This window comes from Triticum aestivum, chromosome 1D (assembly GCF_018294505.1).
Source record: "Triticum aestivum cultivar Chinese Spring chromosome 1D, IWGSC CS RefSeq v2.1, whole genome shotgun sequence".
NCBI classification, from domain to species: domain Eukaryota; kingdom Viridiplantae; phylum Streptophyta; class Magnoliopsida; order Poales; family Poaceae; genus Triticum; species Triticum aestivum.
Genome location: NC_057796.1, coordinates 391,175,157 through 391,200,874, shown reverse-complemented (window position 1 = coordinate 391,200,874; position 25,718 = coordinate 391,175,157). Strand labels below are relative to the sequence as shown.

Genomic DNA, 25,718 nt, shown 5'->3' with positions numbered 1-25,718 from the left:
CCATTGCCACCTTTGTTCTTCTGCTGGTAAGGCTAACGAAATGGAGGAGGAGGAGGCAACCAGAACTTTTGTTGCTTAGCAGCCACTAGTGAGGAAGAAGAAGACTGAACTGCGTCCCTGACTCTCTTCTTAGAAGCCTCACACTTGAGCTGAGCAGCCTCTTGCTTCAGTGCCATGTTGTAGAATTGATCAAACTGAGTAGGCTCAACAAGAACGAGAGCTAACTGCAGATCCTCTCTAAGGCCACCTCTGAAGTGATAGATCATGCTCTTTTCATCAGGAACGTCTTGTTTAGCGAAGCGAGCAAGTTTCTGAAACTGGATGTTGAATTGATACACAGACATGTTGCCTTGCTTGAGATTGCGGAACTCCTCACGCTTGCTCTCAACAACACTTTGTGGAATGTGGTGCGCTTTGAAGTCCCGACAGAAGTCAGTCCAAGTGATCACACGACCTCCTCTGGAATCTTTGTATTGTTGATACCAATCAGCAGCTTGGTCCTTGAGCTGAAAAGAAGCGAACTTGACATAGTCCTCAGGCCTGACATTGCTACATTCAAAATGCTTGTTGATGTCCACGAGCCAATCATCGGCATCTGTGGCCTCGGCACAGTAGCTGAAAGACTTGGGCTGATTTGCGAGAAACTGGTTGAGGGTAGCGAAGTGAGGCTGATTGTTGCCTTGACCTTGATTTCCTTGATTGCCTTGCCCTTGGGTGCGTTCTTGCAAGAGTTGCAGAATCATCTGAGCATTGGCGTTGGTGGCTGCCATGATAGCTTGCCATGCCTCCGGAGGCGGAGGTGGTGGCGGAGGGTTCGCCTGACTCCCTTCATTGCGTTCCGGATTCTGACGCGTTGGCGGAGCCATCCTGAAGAGGGTGACATCCGTTAGCATCTTGATAGACAAATAGACAAGTTGAATCAACGGATAGAAATTGCAACATATAGTCTTCACAATAAACATTCGAACGAGGATGAACGAATGAATTCCATAGTAAATCATCACACTTCCATTAAGTTGAGAAGCCACTTAGAAAAAGGTATGGAATCAACATTTGACTTCGAAGCAACTCAAATACCACAATTCAAAACAAAACAAAGTATTGGCTTGCAGAATAAGCCAGAACAAACATATGATAGAGATTTCGTCCGAAGTTTTCGTGGTGGGGCCCACACGGGCTCGATCGTACAGCACCATCATGTACAAGGCAGTGCACATGACATACGAAGCGTCCCCGAGTCGGCATAGCCAAGGACTCTTTAAGACACTATGAGACCACTGTAAAACCAACCGTGGAAAGGCGGACCACTAGACGTCGAACCCCAATCTCATATCATGCGTCTGTCGGAAAGATATCCTAGGAGCTACTTGAATTCCCACTTATAAACTCCCGAAACTTTCTGGTTATGCAATCTGGTGTTGGGGATACAGGGGACACAAAATATATCACCCAAACTAGCAATCCCTAGATCCAGCTGTATCCATCCGTCAACACATAACCAAGAAACCTTCGGAAATCGTGTACCTCAACCTTCGAAAAGCATCCGTTATACGAGTTATGGCAATACTCCCGAACTCCCGCCCCAGTACTGGGTGGCGTCGAGGTGATCTCACCAACAACTGCATAAAAGAGATTTCGATGTCGGCGAAACTCAGGTATTCCAGAACTGCAACGATAAAATTGTGACGACAACACCTCGGAGCTCAACTCCCCGGGACACTGCCACAACCCCTAAATGTCAGGAGGCACCAAGAACAATGTTCTCGTCACAAAACCATCGGAACGATTCTAAGATACCCGCGTGATCCTAAAAAATTTTAGTGAAATTTGAGGAGAGAAGAGTCAAAACTTCTACGTCAGGAGGCCTCACCAGAGCGACGAAGGGACTGAGGAGTAAAAAGAATCCTACTCTCCGATATATATAATCCTAAGACTCAAAACATTTTTGTTCTAGACTCAACAACGCCAGCGATTCGATCAAGCAGGGGGCTCCTAAGTCGGGGATGGCTCTGATTACCAACTTGTAACGCCCACGATGCGGCTATATCTCCCACGTGTCGAGGCACGACTTAGAGGCATAACCGCATTGTGGTTTTGTCGCAAGAAGGGTCATCTTCACACAATCCCATGTAATGAACAAGAATGGGATAACGAGAGTTGGCTTACAATCGCCACTTCACACAATACATAAATTAATTCATACATCATCCAAAATCCACACATAGACCGACTACGGTCAAATCCAAATGAAAATAAGATAACCCCAAATGCTAGATCCCCGATCGTCCCAACTGGGCTCCACTACTGATCATCAGGAAAAGAAACATAGTAACGACCACGTTCCTCGTCGAACTCCCACTTGAGCTCGGTTGCGTCATCTGCACTGGCATCGTCGGCACCTGCAACTGTTTTGGTAGAATCTGTGAGTCACGAGGACTCAGCAATCTCACACCCGCGAGATCAAGACTATTTAAGCTTATAGGAAAGGATGGTGTAATGAGGTGGAGCTGCAGCAGGCACTAAGCATATATGGTGGCTAACATACGCAAATGAGAGCGAGAAGAGAAGCAACGCAACGGTCGCGAAGCTAGAAATGATCAAGAAGTGATCCTGAAACTACTTACGTTCATGCATAACTCAAACCGTGTTCACTTCCCGGACTCCGCCGAGAAGAGACCATCACGGCTACACACACGGTTGATGTATTTTAATTAGGTCAAGTGACAAGTTCTCTACAACCGGACATTAACAAATTCCCATCTGCCTCATAACCGCGGGCACGGCTTTCGAAAGATAATACCCTGCAGGGGTGTCCCAACTTAGCCCATCATAAGCTCTCACGGTCAACGAAGGATAAACCTTCTCCCGAGAAGACCCGATCAGTCTCAGAATCCCGGTTTACAAGACATTTCGACAATGGTAAAACAAGACCAGCAAAGCCGCCCGAATGTGCCGACAAATCCCGATAGGAGCTGCACATATCTCGTTCTCAGGGCACACCGGATGAGCAGTCCGTACAACTAAAACCAGGCCTCAAGTTTCCCCAAGGTGGCGCTGCAAAGGGCTCTAGTTTGGACCAGCACTCAGAGGAACACTGGCCCGGGGATTTAAATAAAGATGACCCTCGGGCTCGCGAAAACCCAAGGGAAAAGGCTTAGGTGGCAAATGGTAAAACTAAGGTTGGGCCTTGCTGGAGGAGTTTTATTCAAGGCGAACTGTCAAGGGGGTCCCATAAATCACCCAACCGCGTAAGGAACGCAAACTCAAGGAGCATAATACCGGTATGACGGAAACTAAGGCGGCAAGAGTGGAACAAAACACCAGGCATAAGGCCGAGCCTTCCCTTCACCAAATATATAGATGCATTAATTAAATAAGAGATATTGTGATATTCCAAAATATCCGTGTTCCAACATGGAACCAACTTCAACTTCACCTGCAACTAGCAACGCTATAAGAAGGGCTGAGCAAAAGCGGTAACTTAGCCAAACAACGGTTTGCTAGGAAAGGATGGTTAGAGGCTTGACATGGCAAATATGGGAGGCATGATATAGCAAGTGGTAGGTAGCGCAGCATGGCAATAGAGCGAACAACTAGCAAAGCAAAGATAGAAGTGATTTCGAGGGTATGGTCATCTTGCCTGCAAGGTTCTCAGAGTTGTCGAAAGCTTGATCCTCGTAAGCGTACTCAACAGGTTCCTCGTTCACGAACTCGTCTCCCGGCTCTACCCAAAACAAGAACACAAGCAACGGAACCACAATCAATCACGGGAAATGCACAAACAACATGATGCAAAACATGTATGATATGCGAGGTGGTATGCGATGCATATGCGTGCTCCGGAAGAAAAATGATTAACAAGGCAGTAACTTGGCAAAACCAAGCATGCCACTGGAAATATGAGATGATTTCGATTGAAATCGATATAAAGATCACCGGAAACGGATGCACGGTTTGCAAATGGCAAGCAAAACAAGGATGACACGAATCTGTGATTAACAGCATGATAGCATTTAGAATACATCAAGAAACTCTGCTACAGCACCCCAACATAGCAACAAAGCATATGACAGTAATCTACAGAAGATGCTTGACAAAAGATGAAAACTGAGATATGGCTAGATCACACCACAGCAGGTTCAAACAACCATGGCAAAAGTGCAAAAGATATCAGGTTCATAGACTTAGTGAAATTACTGGACATGACTGAAACAGCATCAGGTAGCAATGTTCAGAGCAAGCAATCAACATGCTACAGGAACTTAACTTAGCAAAACAAGGCATGGCATGAATCTACTAAATGCATATGATAAAAGTCCCTTACTGACCATAAGCCAAAAAGGGCCAGAAGATATGATGGCAACCATGTAAACATAGCAAGTTTCGTTAACAGGTTTCAGACTTGGCAGAAAACAGAGTATGGCAGAAACAGTAACTATGAGGGCATCTTGGTGAGCTTGATTCACTCATCACAAAGCAATGCATGACAAACCAAGCATACCTACAGCAAGATGGCATGTTTATGAAGCTATACATGGCAAGAGAAATTACATAGCATGAAAGCATCAACTACAACAACCTTGGCAAACTTGAATAACACGTAAACAATCTGCCAGAAATATTTTATAGCAAAAGTAGAGCAAGATTGAGTCACGCTATGGCACCTCATAATTGCAAAAAGGGGCATGGATGGATAGAATGCAACTATATCCACAAAACATCCTTACTGAACATCTCCAAAAGGAGCATGGATCTCTCTGTAGACACATGGATACATGGCAACAAAATAACAGCAGAAACAGACGGTAAAATTACTAAGTCTCTGAAACCAGAAACATCACGAAGCCTGGTTTGCATGCTTGTGCTAGTCACCACAGAGATCACAAAAATACATGGTATACACCTCTGCAAAGAAGGAATGGCATACATCAAATCACATGTAGAGCTCATGCCTATAAGATGCACACATCAAATGCAACAAAAATAACAAATCCTCAAGTTCTGATAAGTAACAGCAGTTAACAGCAACTAGCACTCTTGCACCAGAGATTGGGCATCAAGATGGACTCAAATAAATATGGCACAATGGAACAAAATGAAGAGCATCTGGAGACGAACATTTCGATATATTACACGCACGAAACGGAGCTATATGCAGAGAGTTATGGTGCGATGAACATGAGCATGTTATGCAAATATTTTGGGGACTTAGAATATTTGAGAGAGAGGAGAAAGTCAACCAGATCTGGATCAGGCGTCGAGCTCGCCGGACACGGGGCGCTGCAGCCGGAGCTCGGGCTGCCGGAGTCCCTCGCCGGAGTAGAAGAGGGGCGGCGACCGGAGAGAAGGGAGAGGAGCCGGCGGGGAGGAGGAAGACGGCGAGGCGCGCGGAGGCGGCGGCGGGAGGCGCGGCGACAAGCGGCGGCGAGCCGACGTCGGGGCGGTGAGGCGCCGGCCGGCGAACTGCGGCGGCGACCGGGAATGGCGGCGGGGAGCTGCGGGCGAGGACGGCGCGGGCGCGGGGAGGCGCACGGGCTCGGGGAGACCGGGCCGCGGGGGCCTGCGGCGGGCCTCGCGGGATCGGCGGCGGCTGGCGTACGGCCCGCCACGTGGCGCGCTGTGAGAGGCCGGGCGCGGCGGCGGGGACGTCCGGCCGGCGGCGGACGTGTCCAGCGGTGCGGGGGCGATTTTTGCTAGGGTTAGGGTGGTTTTTGCCCGAGATTTCGGAGGGAGAGGTGTATTTATAGGTAGAGGGAGCTAGGAGACTCCAAATGGAGTGCGGTTTTCGCCCACACGTTCGTGATCGAACGACCTAGAGCATGGAAGAGACTTAGAGGGGGTTTTAGGCTGTTTAGAGGGGGGTTTGCTGCAACACATAAAAGGACTTTGCGGTTACCCGGTTAACCGTTGGAGTACCAAACGACCTCCAAATGGCACGAAACTTGACAGGTGGTCTACCGGTGGTATACCAAGGCCACTTGGCAAGCCTCGGTCCATTCCGAGAACGTTCAACACCTGCTCACGAAAAGAAACAAGAGGGGTGCGCCGGAGGAGGTGGGAGTGTCGGATTGCAAAACGGACAACGGGGAAAATGCTCGGATGCATGAGACGAACACGTATGCAAATGAGATGCACATGATGACATGATATGGGATGCATGACATGAACAAAATGCAAAACGAAAAACAAAACCCGACCACGAATGGAATATCATAGCACATAGCCGAAAATGGCAAGAGTTGGAGTTACAAATATGGAAAGTTACATCCGGGGTGTTACAAAGAGGCCGTTTCATTATGAGTGTATGTGGGAGACTGAAGATTCGTTCAGAGATACAGTGGTACAAGCTTGGCGGGCCGATCATCCTGCTACTACGGTAGCTGAGCTTGTAGCTAAGCTGACCGCTGTTGCATCTTCTCTGAAACATTGGGGGAAGACTACTTTCGGCTATGTGCGACAAGAGTTGAGGAAACTCAGGCAGGAGCTAGCTGCCTTGCGTGCTGATCCTCTTCGAGTTGGCCCGAGCGAGGAGGAGAAAAGGATCCAAAACCGCATAGTTGAAGTATCTTACCGAGAGGAGATCATGATGCGACGGAGATTGCGCATTCGGTGGCTTTCAGCGGGAGATAGTAACACCAAGTATTTTCAGAAGAAAGCTAGTGCTAGGAGAGCAAAAAATAACATTACGCAATTGCAGCGCCAAGATGGATCAATGTGTACGGACACGGCCGAACTAGCAGAAATGTCTAGTTCTTTTTATGCCAATTTGTATGCTACAGAGGGAACTATAGGTATGGAAGAGGTTCTATCACATATACCGACCAGAGTGGATGCAGGCATGAATGCTGGCCTCGATGCTCCTTACACTAAGGATGAGATTAAAAATGCGCTCTTTCAGATGTTTCCCACCAAGGCTCCTAGACCGGATGGTTTTCCGGCTCACTTTTTTCAGCGGCACTGGGAGGTTTGTGGTGATGAGGTAACAGGCATGATCACTAGGGTGCTCAATGGAGATGACTCACCGGAGGAAATCAACCGCACGTTCATCGTTATGATTCCAAAAATAGCAAGTCCAAAACTGTTAGGACAATTTCGACTTATAAGCCTTTGCAATGTGATCTAATAGATCGCATCGAAGGTCTTAGCAAACAGGTTGAAGATTATACTCCCAGAGGTTATTTCTCAAGAGCAATCGGCTTTTGTTCCTGGACGCCTTATAACGGACAACTTTATCACAGCATACGAATGTCTGCATTACATGAAAACAAGGAGAGCCAAGGGGAATCGCTATTGTGCACTCAAGCTAGACATGGTGAAAGCTTATGACAGAATCGAATGGCCATATCTGGAGGCGGTTATGCTCAAGATGGGCTTTAGCCCGCGCTTTACTGCTACGATTATGAGGTGTGTAAATTCAGTTTCGTTTTCTGTCCTATTTAATGGTGGCATCTTGGATGATTTCAGGCCCTCAAGAGGGTTACGGCAAGGGGATCCCAGCTCCCCTTACCTTTTCCTGTTGGCTGTGGAGGGCTTGTCTTGTTTGCTAAAATCGGAAGGCCTGGGTGTTCGAGGCCTGTCGGTAGCTACATCGGCACCGGCCTCAATCATCTTCTTTTTGCCGATGACAGCCTTTTATTCTTTGAAGCGTCAACTGGCAGTGCATCCAAGGTGAAGGACCTTCTTGACATATATTGTGCGGCATCTGGCCAACGCATCAACACAGACAAATCGTCGATATTTTTCAGTAAGGGCGTTCCGGAGCCAGCACGTGTTGATATTAAAAATATTCTTGAAGTTCAGAATGAATCTCTGAACGAGAAGTACTTGGGCCTTCCTACCGATGTAGGTAAGGCTAAGGAGGGCTGCTTCAGGTACCTGAAGGATAGAATATGGAAACACATACAAGGATGGATGGAGAAATGCCTATCGGCAGGGGGAAAAGAAGTCTTGATTAAGTCAGTTGCTCAATCCATACCGACCTACTCTATGGCGTGTTTCAAATTACCTCGGGGTTTATGCGAACATATCAATGGTCTCCTTCGGAAATTCTGGTGGGGCATTAAGCAAGGCCAGAGGAAACCAACATGGGTATCGTGGAAGACGATGTGCAAGCCAAAGTTCATGGGAGGTATGGGGTTTCGAGATGTTGAGCTCTTCAATCTAGCGTTACTTGCTCGGCAAGTTTGGCGCTTGTTACAGGACCCGTCCTCTCTCAGTGCCCGCGTCTTGAAGGCACGTTACTATCCACAATCTGATATTTTGGACGCCACCTTGGGTACCCGCCCGTCTCAGGTTTAGCGCTCACTTCTGGAGGGGCGAGATGTGTTAGCACTTTGGATCATCAAGAGAATTGGGTCGGGTTCCACTACTCATATTTGGCAAGACAATTGGCTGCCACGGGATTTCAAGTTAAGACCTCTATGTGCTATTTCGGCTAGCCCTACACAACTAGTTTCTGAACTGATCGAGACCGTGACTAGGTCATGGAAGAAAGATATCTTGGAGGAGCATTTTGTTCGCCTGGATGTGGATGTTATCTTGAACATACCACTGAGTTCCAGAGTACAGCATGATTTTGGGCATGGCACTATGACAGGAGGGGTGTCTTCTCTGTCCGATCAGCCTATAAAATGCTAAGTGGGATTAGGCAGCAGCGAGAAGATTGGCTCGAGCAGAGGACGGGCCGGTCAAATGTGGCAGTTGAGCGTCATTCCTGGTCACAACTGTGGAAGGTTAAAATACCATCAAAGGTGAAAGTTTTTGTATGGCGTCTGTCACACATGTCACTGCCAACGGGAACTGTAAGACATGAGAGGAAGATGGCGACCTCGCCGGCCTGCTCTATATGCAACTCAGCTGAAGATTCTTGGCGGCACTCGTTGTTTGACTGTCGCATGGCGTGATGCGTTTGGGCCCTGGGGGTTGGAGAAGTTCTTGAGCATTTGCTATCCAACAGAGTGGAGGATGCCCGCCTTTGGCTGTTTTGGCTGTTTGAAACGTTGAACCAACAAGACCTGGCAAGAGTGCTCATTACAATGTGGTCGATTTGGTGGGTGAGGAGGCGTGCAATACATGATAACGAGTTTCAGAGCCCTCTGTCAACTATGTGCTTCATCAATAGGTATTTGGAGGATTTGGAGATTGCTTCGGTGAGGACAGTACAGCCAACTATGGGGGCAGCCCAGCCTCGTGTCCAGAGGTGGATCGCTCCGGGTGAAAACTCGGCAAAGATAAATGTTGATGGAGGACTTTCACGCAATGGACGCATGGGCTCTGCTGCAGCTGTTTGTCGAGACAAGGATGGCAAGTATCTGGGAGCCTCGGCGACGATCTTTGAAGGACTAGTTGATGCACCAAGTCTGGAAGCTTGTGCATGCAATGAAGCCCTCTCCCTCGCAAAGGATCTCAACATATCACATTTGATAATAGCTTCAGATTGTATGTAGGTTGTCTCGGATATCAACCAGGGTGCGCAATCATCTTATTCCATGATTCTAGATGAGATTAGAGATAGAGTAAAGGATTTTGTTAAAGTTACTTTTCGGTTTGAGGTTAGGGAGGCGAATTTTGAAGCTCATGCCTTGTCCAAGGCAGCTTCGTCGCTTCCGGAAGATCACCACATGTGGCTAGGGATTCCCCCAAACATTATCTGTATTCCTGATGTCTTGATCAATGAATAAAATCCCTAGTTTCCCTCAAAAAAAAAAAGACTAGCCACAGGACACCTACCGACAGCAATTGAAAGATGTGTATTTTTTTTCTACAATAGCAAATGAAAAGCAGAACGGAACGTCCCACAAGAAAGCTCCAACCTCCTCACACAATTTTAAAAAAAAAAAGACCATCCAACCAGAACAGTATACTAAACCCCAAAAAATACTCGCTGGTAGAAGAACGACGCAGCGCAAGCGCGCATATCCCTCTAGTAAGAATGATGGCCTAAACTCCGGTCAATAACACCAAACTAACATTTAGAACAGGGAACACCTCGTTTTCCGTACGTGCCAGAAAACTTGCCAGCATTCCACTGGAAACAGTATTTTAAGGTCATTGTATTCCAGATTAAAGAGAGCGCATGCATTTCTTATCATCACTACCACGTAAATGACCTATTGCACCAAAACAATCGGATCAAACATATCCTTTGATAGGTGCAATAACGTTCTACGGAGAAGATAAGCATCGTGTCTTGCAAGTAACAGTGCATTTGTTAGACTGCTCCATCTAAATTGCCGATGGAATGCGCCAAGACCATGCTTCAGGGAGCGCATCAGCAAGCGGAACACGCCAAGATTGTCCCAGCATTTCCCCAAAATGAGAGTTCATGGCTTCCAGTGCCACCATCAGCTCAGTTGTCGGTCCATTGTAAGGAATCTGCAAGGCAAAAGAGTAAACGGTAAAACAGAAATACCTGAATACTCTCTTGGATGCTTTTCTACAAAGAACATGTGATATACTCTGTATGTCTGTTTTGTACTAAATCTCAAACACAGCAAGGTTACTTCGTACGAGATACTAGCAAGAAACATACTTCAGTTCAGTCTTGATTTGGTAATAACATATCAGGATTAGTGACTAGTGAAAGAATAAAGCTGATCAAGGTGAGAAGGCAGGATAACTTTTAGCCTTTTCCTCATTTTAATTATGTCTGGGGTATTGGTATAAGTCAGACCAGCATGGCAGCAGAGTAGTTCAGACAATACCCCTGTACAAAGCACTGAAGACAGTACCAGTGACAAAACTATTGATGCAGCATAGGAGTTGGAATTAAGGATGACAAAGGTATTATGGTATAAGGATCAGAAATTAGGGTAGCAGTTCGTCATGGTGAGTTCACCAAACTACTTACTCTTGCAAGTAACACGTTGAACGGGCAGTATAGGAAATATACAGAATCATGAACACGGGAAAGAAAAAAATATGATTAAACATCAAGCGAAAATAAGAAGATTGCCCAAACAAGAAAGAGCTGTTCTAGAGAAAGTACCGAAGATAAGTTAGCTGGCGACCTGGCGTGCTTCGATTTTTTTGGTCTTTGTCAACAGTCAACACGAACCAGCATGTCTGCCAAAGTCTTCCTCGTTCCATTGGTCGCCTTTCTCGAAAGTGTTCCTTCAGTTATATCCATAGATGCAGGAAATTAAACACAAATGATACACAACAATGAGAACTGTATATCTTTCTTCATTACACCAAGAATTGAATCAGAAAATACCACTTAGGTATTTAACGTGACAGTTGCATAGAGATATATGTTGACATTAAGTAGAGAAGCCAACATTTTTACTCAACATGATATACAATCCCATGTCCATTGCAATCAACAAAATACACTAGATTCTCTAGTACTACAAGATTCCGCCTGCGGCATTTCAGAATAAATCACTGCTAATGACGGCCAGTTTAGTTCTGAAACGTATGGGTCTATATGCAATGATTAATTCTACACAACATTTAAGATATCAGCCACCCAATCACCCCCTTCAGAAACTTCAGTACAGATACAATTTGTGTCAACTACAAATAGAGTATATCCATGCTGTGCACAAGGTTCCACACACATGATTTGAAAAAGATGTTAAACTAAAACTTGTGCACCCTAACAATTAAAGTGTAGGAAACTTCAGAGCTTCAATATGCAAATGAATCAAGAATGCATGTCTAAGAAGCATATATATACCTGTACACGGGAGGTTGTATGATTCAATCCATGCTGGGAGCATTACAGGCACAAAGAAAGCAGAGCTGTAGCTCCGGAATGTGATGCTGTCTGGAAAAGAACTGCTCCCAGTCTCCCCCTTATCAATGTCGAGTTCACAAACAAGGTCACCGTGTGTGAAATAGAAAATGCTGGCATTGAATGGATCAATTGCAGAAATCCACGGCATTTCACATTCCCTAGGTATGGATTTGTCAGACAAGACCAGGTTCAGTCTTTTCTCATGTGTTAGCTTCCAGGAGGACCCCTCGTCGTCGAGCGAGAAGGAGTAGAGCATAAACGGCTCCTTAGTGGTCAATTCGACATAGCGCAGCTTCCCCTCGCTGACACCCAAGAGCCGGAACAGCATGAGCGGCGCGTCGATGTCAAAGTTGGGCAGCGGGCGCGGCAGCGCGACGAAGCCATGCTCCGGCCGGTCGCTGAATGGATCGACGGAGAAGACACCAAAGAAAGGGTCGACCCACCACAGCCGGTCGCCGAATGCCACCACCTCGTGGTTCGGCATTGGGCGCCAAGCCGGGGCCGCGGACGGGACGAACAGCGGCGGCTCGTCCCACTCCCCTGTCTCGGACCGAAAGCGGCGCACGACCATCTGGCCGTCCCTTGCCCGGAGGCAGAGTTGGGCGACCACTAACCTGTCAGGCGGGCCGTCGGAGCCGTCGGATTGGGTGAGCAGGCCGAAGGGTGTGGTCGTCAGCGCGGCGTCCATGCTGGGGACGGGGAGGCGGAACAGCTGGCCGCTAAGAGGGTTGCAGACGAAGCGCCGGACGCCCGGATCGACGGCGGCGGCGCACGCCGCCAGTCCGGGCATCGCTGTGATGCTGCCACCGCAGCCGCGGATGGCCTCGGGCCAGTTGCCGGTGTCGGCGAAGTCGAGGAGGAGGAGCCCGTCGCTGCTCGCGGCCTGGATGCTTGCGGCGGCCAGGTCCATGCCGTCGGCCAGGTGGGCGGGGACGGAGAGCTGGGTGACGCAGGGGGGCTCGTGGAGGTCCAAGGACGCGCGCGCGGCCGGCGACGACGCGCCCAGCGCCGCCATCCTGTAGGTCAGGGCCCAGGGAGGGCGCGAGGACGCCGTGCAGAGGCAGCGTCGGAGGGGCGCCGCGACGGCGCCGGAGAGGCGTCGGAGCATCTTGCTTCTGGCGGTGGAGAGGTGGGAGGGTTTTGCGCAGCTTTGTCCTTCTGGCCGTGACGTGAGCGATCTGTGGTGCGGGGAAGGGAAAGAAGGGGTTTGGTGCACATGGACTCGGTCCATGCGTCTCTGGCTGGCACAAGGAGAGGGTACCGTCTAGCTCTAGCCCATGGTCTCGCAGACAAGACGACAAAGATAAGGCAAGTAAGAACTTCCAAGTCCAAAAATTCATTAACTCCTGTTCGGATTTTCAGACTTTCGCCAGTAGGCCGAGCGGCACGATGCATGCAAAGAATCAACATACATGACCCACTTTGAAAACAAGTTCAAACAAGAAGAATTTACTCCAAAAAAAAATAAACAAGACTTACTTATGTGCGAAGATTTTCAGACTTTTGCCAGTAGCATAGCAGCATCAGGCAATCACGATTATAGTGGGAGGTGTTCATACAGCAGCATCGCACTGTCAGTCACTGTCTCGTGCAAGTTATTTTTAGGGCATTTACAAACCACGCACATATTCGGAAGCTAGTGTTTATAGGCAAGCTGTGGAGTTCGATAGGATCAACATCAGCTACCTAACCATAAAATACCTTAGTAGAGAACTAGAGATACATCGGCGCTGCGTCCGATGTTCTGAGATCATCGACTAAGACAAGACGTTTCCCATGTTTTTCCCGAATGGAGAAGGTGGCAGCCTGCTGCCGATGAGATCGCGCAGCTCAAACTCGCTAGGGAACCTCTGTTCGGCTAACTTCGAGAAAACCTGGAAAGGTGGACGCAAGTTTCAGTAAACAAGAAACGTATACGTGTATTACTGCTCAAGTCATGTCGGTAAAGCAAGCCTTTCCATGTAGCAGTTTTTCTAGGAAGAGAAACAGAATCTCATGGAAAAGAAAACATCTCTGTGATAACCCAACAAGGCAAAAGGGTGATATTTTGTTTCTGGAATTAATCTTTCAATATAATGAACTTGCAGTCAAAAGAAGTGGGTGGAAAAGCAATTTATGTGTTAACAGAAGTGAAAGAGAAAGAGCGCGTACTAGAATCTCGTGAATCCTAATTAATGATGCAAGCATGCAGGAAAGCAACTTATGTGTTAAGAAGTGAAAGAGAATGGCGTGTCTGATATAGGAAACATACCAAATCTCCATTGCAGTAAACTTCAAAGGCACCAGAACTTTGTAGGAAAGATTGGGCAAAATTGCCAATGAGCCAAATTGTCGCCATGGTTCCAAATCTATTGGCACGCAACGAGTAAAACAATGGAGGTGGAGTAATGCCAAGTCTGGGGAAAATCTGGTCACCAGCCATTATTGTTGCAATGGCTCCAACTTGAATAACTGGCATGATTTTGCTCAGTACCCGTTTGGGGAAAGCTGGCGGATAATTATGCAAGAAAACATTAATGCCAGGAAATGATGTTTCCAGCATGCGCTTCATGGTCATTGCATTTCCCCTGCAAAATGGAAGTCAAAGTTTTCAGTCTAACCTGTACATGCAAAGCAAAACATACTATAATTTATAGATAATGAAATATGCTGGCATCGCATACTAACTTAGCCCAGTAAGATCGGGAACTCAAGAAGTCAAGATAAGGAAACAGGTTCAAGCAAAGCCCAGAGATTGAAAAAGTAAATAAAAAAATACAGTTCTATTGTTTCTTTCTGTTAAATGCAATAAAAATAAAATAGCTAACTTATATTAGGAATACTCAAGATTCGTGTTTAGGAGTCCTAGACCCATACCACGATTTAGTAATTGCTAATTAGAGCTAGTTATTTCATATTTCCCTTCACTGTACGCTGTAAGAAAGAAAAGAAAAGAAACTCTTTCCCATTTTAACCTCACACGACTGTGGGTCATATAATGAAGGCCAAAAGAGTGTAAAAGAGAGCAGAGCTGCTCAGTTGTGCCAACAATGCTCTGGTACACTGACACAGGTGTCAAGTTCAGACAGTGGTAGCCACATTGTATGTTAAGAGTTGCTAGTGTGAGTAAAGTCACTATAACCCAGGTACACAGTGCACAGCGCAGATTCAATATCCACTGATAGGTAAATAAGGGCCTGTTCTGAATCTATCCAGCTCCTAACTTCACAAATTTTGAGAGAGAAGCCAGCCCGAACGCTTTTGATCGAGGAAGCTAAATTCACGAAGTGATCCTGGGCCATAGTGCAATTTGGTGAAGCGAGGGAAACCCAGCTCCACGTTTTCCCGAATCTGGAGTTCCTGTTATTTACCACCAGAATGCCACCTCAAAACAAAACGGTTCGGACGCTCTTCCTCATTAGAACAGATACGCAGCAGGAACAACTCGCACATATCTCCCCCTCTCTCTTGTGTTCTCCCGAAACCCTCACTGCCGCCGTTCCCACCGCCAAGCCCGGCCTCCTCCGTCGCCAGTCAGATCCTCCCTTCGCCTACAGATCCGGCCTTCCCAGGAAGTTTCCCACCGGTTCCCGTCCTCGTCGCCGCCAATCCCGCCGTAAGAGAGGAGCAGCGACCCCATGGGAAGGAGCAGCTCACCCCCACGCCATTGACGCCGGAGACCTCTCCCGAGCCAGGAGCAACATCCTGACGACGATCCCCCTCCCCCAAACCGCAGCAAGTTGAGCTCCCCCTGTCTTCTTCCCTATGGTCCCGAGCAAGGTGCAGGGATGTTCCTACTGTTGATGCAAATTGCCAAAAAAAATCAGAACTCTAGTGCTTATATGTGTGCAAATATGCTGCAATGTGTGCAAATGTTTGTAGTGCTGCTGAATGGCTGCTGAATGCGCATATATGCTGCTGAATGTGTAAATATGCTGCATTGTGTGCAAATGAAGTACTGTTGATGCAAATTGCCAAAAAGTTCAGAACTCTAGTGCTATATGTGTGCATATATTCAGCCATGTGTGCAAATGTGTAAAGTGTGCTCCTGAATGGCTGCTGAATGTGCATTTTTCTTCATAAGTGTACTGCTACTGTCGATACAAATGCATCCGATGCTTCAACAACGGCGGAAAGTGGTCCTAACATTGATTTGTTTAGGCATGAACTAGCTACCTAATCATGTTTTTGATTTGCAAACTTATATGCAAATGAAGCTTTTGTTATATGGCACATGATAAAACTAATTTTTCTTCAAAATTATACCTTGTGTTAACTGAGAAATATTGAAAAGGTCTCTGTATATCTCTCTCTACTGAAAAATTCGCAGCAATAGCTCATGTGAAAAGAACATTGGGCACCGTTTTCAGCCCAAACTAACACAAAGTGGTGCAGCCCAGCCCATTTTTGTGCTCTGTTTAGGCCTCTTTAGAACCAAGAGCCGAACTGGGCCTTCTCCAACCAGCCCAAGAGGGGCGCCCAGCAGGCCTAGCGCTGGGAGAAGCCAGGACAGCACCGAACGCTTTCTGTTCGCCAGCTGAAGCGTGAAGCTGGCTTGAGAAGCTAGTGTCACGGCCCGGCTGATTGCCGCGCAGGTTGTAGTCGTGGTTGGTAGGAGGACGAGGGCGAGGCCCTCGCTTGCCTATGGTTGGAGAAGGGGGTGAGGAGGGGCGCCGTGGCGCAGGAGCAAGGGAGGAGAGGTTGTAGGATATTCTGCTTGCGTTTATTGATCCAAGGGCTGGCTATATATAGCCTAATTACAAGACCAGACTAAGACTCCTATTACAATTGGGTGTTGGCAGGGTAACCTTCTTCGGGACTAAACCTTTCCAACTAATACCCAGACTCCTAATCTAAAAAGACTGTAATTAAACTAGGACATATCTTTAGGCAGGTGCAGGGCCGGCCCGTGCAGGTCCCTTACGCCTATAGGGCTGGCCCCACATGACATCTCCCCCTCCATTCTGAAACAGCTCGTCCTCGAGCTGGAAGCTTGGATAACGTTCGCGGAAGGTTGTAACATCCTCCCATGAAGCAGCAGACGCCGGCTGGCCCTCCCAGTGAATGAGCACCTGCTGGATACCGCGGGCAATACGAGCACGCAATGCTTGGACAGGGGTTGGATGTACTCGACCCTGAAACAGAGGTGGAAGCATCGGCGGAACTTCCGGCGGTGGGCCATGGTACTTCTTCAGGACCCCGACATGGAAAACATTGTGAATGCGGGCGCGTGGGGGCAGCTCCAAACGGTAAGCAACCGTATCGATTTTAGCGAGGACTTTGAAAGGCCCATAATATTTGGGAGCCAATTTCCCTTTGGCGCCTACTCCAAGGAATGCCGCCGGCCGGTGCCTGAAGACGGAGCCAAACCCACTCTCCAACATCAAAAGAAAGGGCCTGATGCTTATCATCATAGTAATGCTTGTACAGTTGTGCTGCCTGAAGGAGACGCTCACAGATGTCGTGTAAGAACTGATCGCGGTCGACGATCTGCCGTTCCACCGCCTGATTGCGAATCTCGCCGGGCGTATAGTCCCGGAATGAGGGGGGATCCCGTCCATAAACCACCCTGAAAGGCGTGCCCTTCAACGCTGAGTGGTACGAAGTGTTGTAGCAGTACTCCGCCCAAGGCAACCATTGGAGCCACTGCCGTGGGCGATCCCCAGTTATGCAACGGAGGTACATGGTGATGACGCGATTGACGGCCTCAGATTGCCCATCAGACTGCGGATGGAAGGCCGAACTCATGTGCAAGCGTGTCCCCGCGGCGGCAAACAGGGCCTTCCAAAAGCCCGAAGTGAAAACCACATCCCTGTCCGAAACGATGGATGTGGGAAACCCATGAAGTCGGACAATGTTGGAGAAGAAGGCTTTAGCGACAGACTCCGTGGTGTACGGATGCGCCAAGGGGATGAAATGCGCATACTTGGAGAAACGGTCCACAACGGTCAGTATCACACTTTTGCCGCCCAGACACGAGAGGGCACTGTCGAGGGCTGCAATAAGCCGGCTGGATGAAGCTGCTCCGTCTTGTTGCGTTGACAAACCTGACAAGCACGAATATACTGCTGAAGTGCGGCCCTTGCTTGCGGCAGATGGAAATCCCGGCGAAGACGATGAAGTGACTTTTGGATACCTTCATGGCCCGCATCATGGGCTGCAGCCAGGACCTCCCCGAGCAGCGGCGACGCGGGTGGCACATAAGCCCGCTGTTGGAAGGTAACAACACCATCAACAAGAGCCCAAGGCTGTCCTAACTCACCAGATTCTAGTTGTTCCCGGAAAGTGACAAGCGTCGGGTCCGTGTGTGCAGCCTGACGGAGAGCTTCAAACAGATCAAAAGAAGGCCCGGATATGGCGAGTGCCTGGCCGGCAGGAGCATCACGGCGAGAAAGAGCATCGGCGACGATGTTTTGGCGACCCGGTTTATATTCCACCGTGAAGTCGAACCCCAACAGTTTGCCCACCCAATGATGCTGTGGAATGGTAGCGAGGCGTTGGTCCAGCAAAAACTTTAGGCTGTAGTGGTCAGTTTTGACGACGAACGCACGTCCCAAAAGATAGGGCCGCCAGTGGCGCACGGCGTGCACCAGACCAATGAGCTCCCGCTCATAAGCGGCGAGAGAAGCATGACGCGGAGCGATGGTTTTGCTGAAATAGGCAATGGGGCCGCCACCTTGATGGAGGACTGCCCCGAAACCAGATCCAGATGCATCACACTCCACAATGAATGAAACAGCAAAATCCGGCAGCTGAAGCACAGGGGCTGTGGTAAGAGCTTTCTTGAGGGCTTCAAAGGCAATAGTCGCTGCAGGCGTCCAAAGAAATCCGTCCTTCTTGAGGAGTGCCGTGAGGGGAGCTGCAATGGTGCCAAAATCCCGGATGAACTTGCGGTAGTATCCTGCCAGTCCTAAGAAACCACACACAGCGCGGACGGTGCGCGGAACCAGCCAGTCTACCACGGCAAGAACCTTGTCGCTGTCCATGGCAACTCCTGCAGCGGAGATGACGTGTCCCAGATAAGCCATGGTTTCCTCCCCAAAGGAACACTTGGAGCGCTTGAGAAACAGTTGATGTGTGCGCATAGCCTCCAAACGAGCTTGACATGACGTAGGTGATCCGACCAGGACGAGCTGTAGATCAAGATATCATCGAAGAACACAAACACAAACCGACGAAGGTAGGGACGGAGGACGTCGTTCATGAGTGCTTGGAACGTCGCTGGGGCATTTGTCAAACCAAAGGCCATCACTACAAACTCAAAGAGGCCCTCATGTGTGCGGAAGGCCGTCTTGTGGATATCCTCAGGGGCCATCCGAACCTGGTGGTAACCCGACCGGAGATCCAGTTTGGTGAAAAAGCGGGCGCCCTTGAGTTCATCCAGAAGTTCATCGACAACAGGAATTGGAAACTTGTCCTTGATGGTGACAAGGTTGAGACCACGGTAGTCGATACAGAAACGCCAAGTCCCGTCGGCCTTTCTGACGAGTAGAACGGGGGATGAAAATGCAGAAGAACTAGGACGGATCAGACCGCGAGCCAGCATCTCTGAACATTGGCGCTCTAGTTCATCTTTCTGAATCGTTGGGTAGCGGTAGGGACGGACAGCAACCGGCGGTGTCCCGGGAATAAGATGAATATGATGGTCATGTGCGCGCTGCGGCGGCAGGCCCTGTGGGTCGGCGAAAACATCGGTGAAAGTGGCCAGCAGGCCGTCCAGAAGTTCCTTGCCTTCGCACGCGTGTAGGTGGGCAGGACGTCCGAGGGAGCCGAGGCCCGACCACTCCACACGGTGATCCGAGTGCCAAAACGACATCCACTGCGTAGTGAAATCCCAGAGAATTGGCCCAAGAGTTTTGAGGAATCGTGTACCGAGGACGATGTCGAACCCGCCCAATGGAATGGCATGCAGATCAACAACGAAACGCTCCTTGTCAATGGTGATCACAGCCTGCTGAAGGAGTCCCCGACAGGTCACCTTATCGCCATTAGCGACCGTGACTCCCAAACGACGATTGGAGGAGAAAGGCAGCCCGACGATGGTGGCCAACTCTTCGTGGATGAAGTTATGAGTGCTGCCTGAATCAAGCAAGGCGACCAAGTCACGGTCCCCGATGCAAAGAGTGACCTGCATTGTGTCGCTGGTGGGAATTCCGGTAACAGCCAAGAGTGAGATTTGTGCTTCCTGGAAATCCTCAAACTGCTCCTCTTCGGCGTCGGCGGATTGAATATAGAACAATCGTTTGCAGCGATGGCCCCGCGCGAACTTCTCGTCACAATTGAAGCAGAGACCCTTAGCGCGCCGTTCATCCATCTCGGCGGGCGTGAGTCGTTTAAAGACAAGCGCGGGCGTGGGGTTGGAGGAGTCCGGCAAGGCCGGAGTAGGTGCAGCCATGGGGCGGAGTGGACGGCTGGGCCGGCCCGGAGTGGTCGCGGTGCTGGTGACAGTATTGAGGTGCTCAAGGGAGATTGCTAAGTCCATAGCTGCGTCCAAAGTCGTCGGTTTCAGCATCTCGACCTGAGTTTTCATAGGCTCGCCCAAGTTGTTGGTGAAGATATCCCGCTCATCGTCGGCAGCAATGGGGCGCACCCGAGAGAGATTCTCTAGAAAGCGCTTGAGAGTATTCTGCCACGGTGCCGGAGCGGCGGGTGGAGATCAGCTCGCCAAAGGGGTTGGCGCGGGTCGGCGGTCCAAAGTGGTTGGCGATCAGTTTTTGAAACTCGGTCCAGAACGGCCGCTGGCCCAGCTTAGTCTCGAGGTGGCCATACCATAATGCGGCGACATCAGTGAGGTGGTATGAGGTGAGCCAAGTCTTATCCGACTCCGGCGTTCGCTGCCCGAGGAAGAAGAGATTGCAACGTGTCAGCCACGGCCATGGATCGCTGGCCCCGTCAAAGAGGGGGAAATCAATCTTGTAGAGGCGCGGAGCCCTATCCCCTGGATCGGCCGGGGCCCCGGTGTGGGAGGGCGCATCTGGGGGCCGCAGGAGCCCGGTACCACCCAATTGAGGCGTGCCCTTGCCTTCCAGCCGAAGGAGGGCCAGGTTCTGCGCGCGCTGCTGCTGTGACGTGTCCGCCAGCTGGTCCTGGAGGGTTTTGAGTGTCGCGGCGATGGACTGGAGGGTGGCGCGGTCCTCGGCGCGCTCTGTCGGAGCAGTGTGGTTCTCCTCCGAGAGGCTGTTCAAAGTGGCGACCACGGCTTCATGATCCTCGTGCTGTTTGGTCACGAGGTCTGCTAGGGTTTGCGGTAGAGGCGCCGACGGCGGTGGCGGAGACATGGCCGCTGGGATCGACGAGGAAGCTGATACCAAGTTGTCACGGCCCGGCTGATTGCCGCGCAGGTTGTAGTCGTGGTTGGTAGGAGGACGAGGGCGATGGTTGGAGAAGGGGGTGAGGAGGGGCGCCGTGGCGTAGGAGCAAGGGAGGAGAGGTTGTAGGATATTCTGCTTGCGTTTATTGATCCAAGGGCTGGCTATATATAGCCTAATTACAAGACCAGACTAAGACTCCTATTACAATTGGGTGTTGGCAGGGTAACCTTCTTCGGGACTAAACCTTTCCAACTAATACCCAGACTCCTAATCTAAAAGGACTGTAATTAAACTAGGACATATCTTTAGGCAGGTGCAGGGCCGGCCCGTGCAGGTCCCTTACGCCTATAGGGCTGGCCCCACATGACAGCTAGGTTTTCAGATTTTGAGAAGTTTGGAGAGGTTCAGAACAGGCCCTAGGTGTCTTCCCTAAAGGAAGGTCGCACATATCATGCCTGCTTTTGCTGCTGTGTCCAGAAGAATCCACCAACTAGGCCATCCCAGACCCTCCAAGCCCTCCATGAACCTCTAAGTAAGGAGGGCGCTTCCAGCATCCAAACCTCATTTGCAAGAGAGTAGCCACTTACGACAGTTTAAGCAGACTACAACACGTGTCTCCTCGTTCCTACAACATCGTAGTTGGATGGCCATGGAGTCAAGGAAAGTGCAACTGGATGAAAGAAAAGGTGGTGATAGGCCGATAGCTAGAATTTGGGAAGGGTGGGTTGCTGTAAACTTGTGATTACGAGAAATGAAGCAAAAAAGAAAATACATAAGTGAATATAGAATAAAGGAAAACAAGGGGGAAATGGCACAGGCAGTCATCATGGCATTGTACTCTTAACGTTGGTAAATCCTTTCTGAGTTTCTTTAATGCTCATACATTGTTATGTATTCTGCAAACATTGGCCACAAATGCCGAAGAAAACAAACCAAAGTAATAATGACACTTTAAAACGTCTTAGTACTTTGTCACAGAATGACACGAGTATAAAAAGAATGGAAACAACACTACCAAACGAAGTCTATTTTAATGAAAACTCTATTGTTCCTAAATTTTATGGACTTCCCCAAAATAGACATATTGCTCAATTAACGCAAAAGTACAATTCTAGTCGAAACTTAAGAAACTACAACCAAAATTTAAGAAACAACGACCGGAACTTAACTTTTGGAGTGCTATTTAATAATATTTATATATACTTCTCAAACTTACAGCAGCATGGGCCCAATCTTCCTATAAACTAAATATGATCTGTGTACCTACAATTCTAATTGTGTATTCCTAACATTATAACTAATAAGTGGCAGCACACGAAACCAGTAAGGGTGTTGGAACTTGGAAAATCAATGTCTATAGAACATGCTGCCACAAGAATTTTAAAGATGTGACGTGTAGTTTACATAAGACGTGTTTAGCACCAAGGTAAAGGAGTAAGAACAATACAGCAAGCCCTACCGACCTACGACCGGAGAAGATGTCGTATTGTTCATTATCACTTGCTAGCGACAAAATATGCCAGGGAGGGATAGTATCCAACAATCATCAAGTCTCACTAGAGAACTGGTTACTTACTGCTAACCAATCAATGCAAGTTAAATCTCAGCTGACCTGAAGCTAGAAACATTTGAAGGCAATGAATATGCTTACTGTCAGCTTATATTAAATGAATAATGTGTGCTCTCAACATTGCCATCTACTGAACTCAACCTGAACTGTGCAAACCAGATGGAAGCAAGGATGCTGCATCATGCTTACAATGTTATCATCATTAATAGTTTAGACTAAACAAAGAGTGAAAGACTAAAGACTAAAGTAGAACCCTAACGAGTGTGTATCAATTTTCCTTTGGCGAGTTATATGAAACAGATAGCCAGCTAGTGTGGGGCAGATTAAGAAGTAGAATGGTCCAGCGAAATGCAGCTTATGAGGTTTGGAAGAGGAAGTGAACCACATCTTGTTTAACCTTTTGCTTGCCAACTAAGTGTGGATCAGCATCAAAGTGCCCCCAAACGACATTAGAGGCTTCTTTAGGCACTGGATTATGGGGTGCGACAGGTCAAACAGAAAGGTGATGATCTTCTGCTTTTCAGCAGTAGCCTCGGGGATTTGGAATGTGCGTGACAAGATAGCAATGGAGGTGAAGATGCCAGAGCAGCAGAAAATGTATTTTACAAGTATTCTATGTTTTGTGCAGCAATGGTAGCCATTGCGAAAGGACCGGGAGAAGGAAAAGCTGCTGGAACCGATGAATAAGATTTGTCAACAGATGCCTGTGCACCGTGGCCGTACATAGGTGCATTATTAGGGGTATTGCTTGTTCTTTGTGGTTTTCTTTGACGCCAAAGTTTATTATGTATTTTCTTCTTTTCAAGACTCTAGCCGTGTCTGTTCTTTTGTTGGTCAGTTCTGGGCCTTTCTGTGTTAGCTGTAATCAGGAGCCGGTCACCCCAGCACATTCCCTGTCCCTGTACACTGTAAGCTTTATAACCAAGCCAGCGAAAAGCGCTCGCCCAAATAGAACAAATATGATACAGTTTGGAATAAACTGTGTAACTACACGTAGGAGATTGGGGAGTGGGGACTAGAGCATAGGTTAGGACTCAGGAGGACAACCCAGGGAGATGACAGACTGATAAAATATAAACTCACAACAACCATCAAATTGTTGTTTAGGAGTTTTCCCTCTTTTTACTTCTTGACATCAAAGACATACGCTTATCTCCTCACCAGTAACCTACATATCGGTCTGCTCAAACCACATCCGGAATATAGTTAACTATTCCACCACTACCTATGTACTAAAGAAGCAAGATTGGGAGGCATCCTTACAACACAGTGTTGAGGTCCTCATGGCTTTCATTGTCAAAGAGTGAAAAAGAGCTCACAAGTACTCCATACGTCAATTTATATTCCTAAGGCCTTGATTGGATTGTCGTGTTTCCTCTAATACACCTGTAAAATAAATACTGGTCTCGGCTCGTCGTTTCGTTTCCAGCCGAAATTTACTACGCGGCCGGTAAGATACAAGTGTAAAGTAAACACCCCTGTATTTACTTACAACCATTCCAAGCGTGCCCTAAATCAGCCCTTATATAGGAGCACTTGCTTGATCCCTGAGTAATGACCAAAGGATACTAATTCGACCTCTAATTCTAATCCAATCTCTTTCATATATTTAAATAATATACCATATTTATTCCAATAGGAGCTCTTACTTGATCCATGTACATATTTCATAACAGTGTCTGACTTTTAGTGTTTAACAAAGCATTAACACTGTCACCAGCACACTAACATTTTCATAAACAATAACTGCTCCAGTTCCACACTACTAGTTTAACGCAACTGTATTAAGCGTTCGGCATTAGCAAATGCTATCTAAGGGCATGTTCAATGCCTAGGCGCTTGCACGGGCGCTTAAGGAAATACAAGAAAAGAAAAATCATGTAGCAGCGGTGTTAGCGTCCAGTCCTCCAACGGCAATGACAAGGTACAGCTGCTTAACAGGACGCACTCTGTGTCATACCTCGAAAGAAAAAACGGGCTAGCGCCCGGGGCCAGAAGTTGCGTCGATGCTAGCCTGAATCCTGGGCTTAGCCGGGAATAGGAAAAAACGGCCGGGATATTAGGCTTAACTACTGGGGATTTGATCCTAGCGCCCAGTCTAAGCGTCCCCGTTGTAGTTGCCCTAAGAACCACCAGTGACACTGGCTTTACTGGAGTACCAAATAATCCACCTCCTAAATCATTTTGGACGATAATTGGTCCGTGTATTGGCCTCTGGTCAAGTAAGGCAGGCACACAGCAATTCCAAAAACTCAGTATCCGCTACACTACGCATAAGTCCACTCGATCCGCACAGGCAAACTAACAGCAGCAGCTTAGCAAGCAAGCAACCAACAGTCCGCGGAGACTCACTTGTACGAGCAGGAGGCGCAGAACTGCAGCTCCACGGTCGTGCCGAATCCAGCTCCTCCTTCCAGATTGGGCTGCTGCGGTTTCACCAAAACAACACGTCAGCTCTGCAGCCCAGATCGGAGCGACAGAATTCCGGGCTAGGGTCTTACGATACGACAAGGGGGAAAAGGAATCTCGGGCTAGGGTTTACGACCGACCTGTATGGCGGCGGCGGCGGGGTCCGGGTGGTGGTGGTGGTGCGGCGGGTGGGGGTGGTGGTGCGGCGGGTGCGGCTGGTGGGGATGGTGGGGCGGATGAGCGTGGGGGTGGTGCGGGGGGTGGCCATGGGGGTGGCGGAGGTGGGGAGGCGGCGGCGCGAAGATGTGGGAGAGGTCGGAGATGAAGAGGATCGCGGGGAGGCCGACGAGGAGGAGCTGCACGCGGTCCATGGCCATCGCCGCCTTCCGGTCGCCCGCTCTCCTCCCTTCTTTTTTCCTGGGACGCGGAACGGAAAGAGGCGGAGCCGGTTCTGAAGGCGACGAGGCACCTTCCTTCGTCAAGCCGCCTGCCAGGTGGGCTCCGGTGGTGTCAGTGGGGTTCCAACGTCGTGCGGCGAAAGGCCGGGAATCTTTTGGTGGTGGAGGCTGTGGGCTTGGGCTCGGATGGAAATGTCTGCTTCCAACTTACAGCGCACGACGGCGGTGGTGTGTGTGTGTGTGTGACTGGATGCCGTCGGCCTTCTGGATTTAGACGGCCCACGACGGCCCAACTACGTTTTTTTTTTACT

At 48.8% G+C, this 25,718-nt stretch overlaps 2 protein-coding genes across 2 annotated transcripts; both read right to left on the bottom strand.

The window, feature by feature from the left end:
* Window positions 1–9,738: 9,738 nt before the first annotated feature.
* On the bottom strand, window positions 9,739–12,985 carry LOC123182318 (uncharacterized). The gene is made up of 3 exons (XM_044594843.1): window positions 11,681–12,985; window positions 11,010–11,112; window positions 9,739–10,374 (listed from the first exon to the last, which is right to left on the bottom strand). Exons 1-2 carry the CDS (start codon window positions 12,969–12,971, stop codon window positions 11,039–11,041), a joined length of 1,365 nt encoding a protein of 454 aa, XP_044450778.1. The 5' UTR covers window positions 12,972–12,985; the 3' UTR covers window positions 9,739–10,374; window positions 11,010–11,038.
* A 247-nt stretch (window positions 12,986–13,232) lies between these two features.
* LOC123182319 (selT-like protein) lies at window positions 13,233–25,464 on the bottom strand. Its single transcript, XM_044594844.1, has 4 exons — window positions 25,150–25,464; window positions 24,953–25,026; window positions 13,992–14,307; window positions 13,233–13,614 (listed from the first exon to the last, which is right to left on the bottom strand). The coding sequence occupies exons 1-4, from the start codon at window positions 25,384–25,386 to the stop codon at window positions 13,498–13,500; spliced, it is 744 nt and encodes a 247-aa protein (XP_044450779.1). The 5' UTR covers window positions 25,387–25,464; the 3' UTR covers window positions 13,233–13,497.
* Window positions 25,465–25,718: the final 254 nt, after the last annotated feature.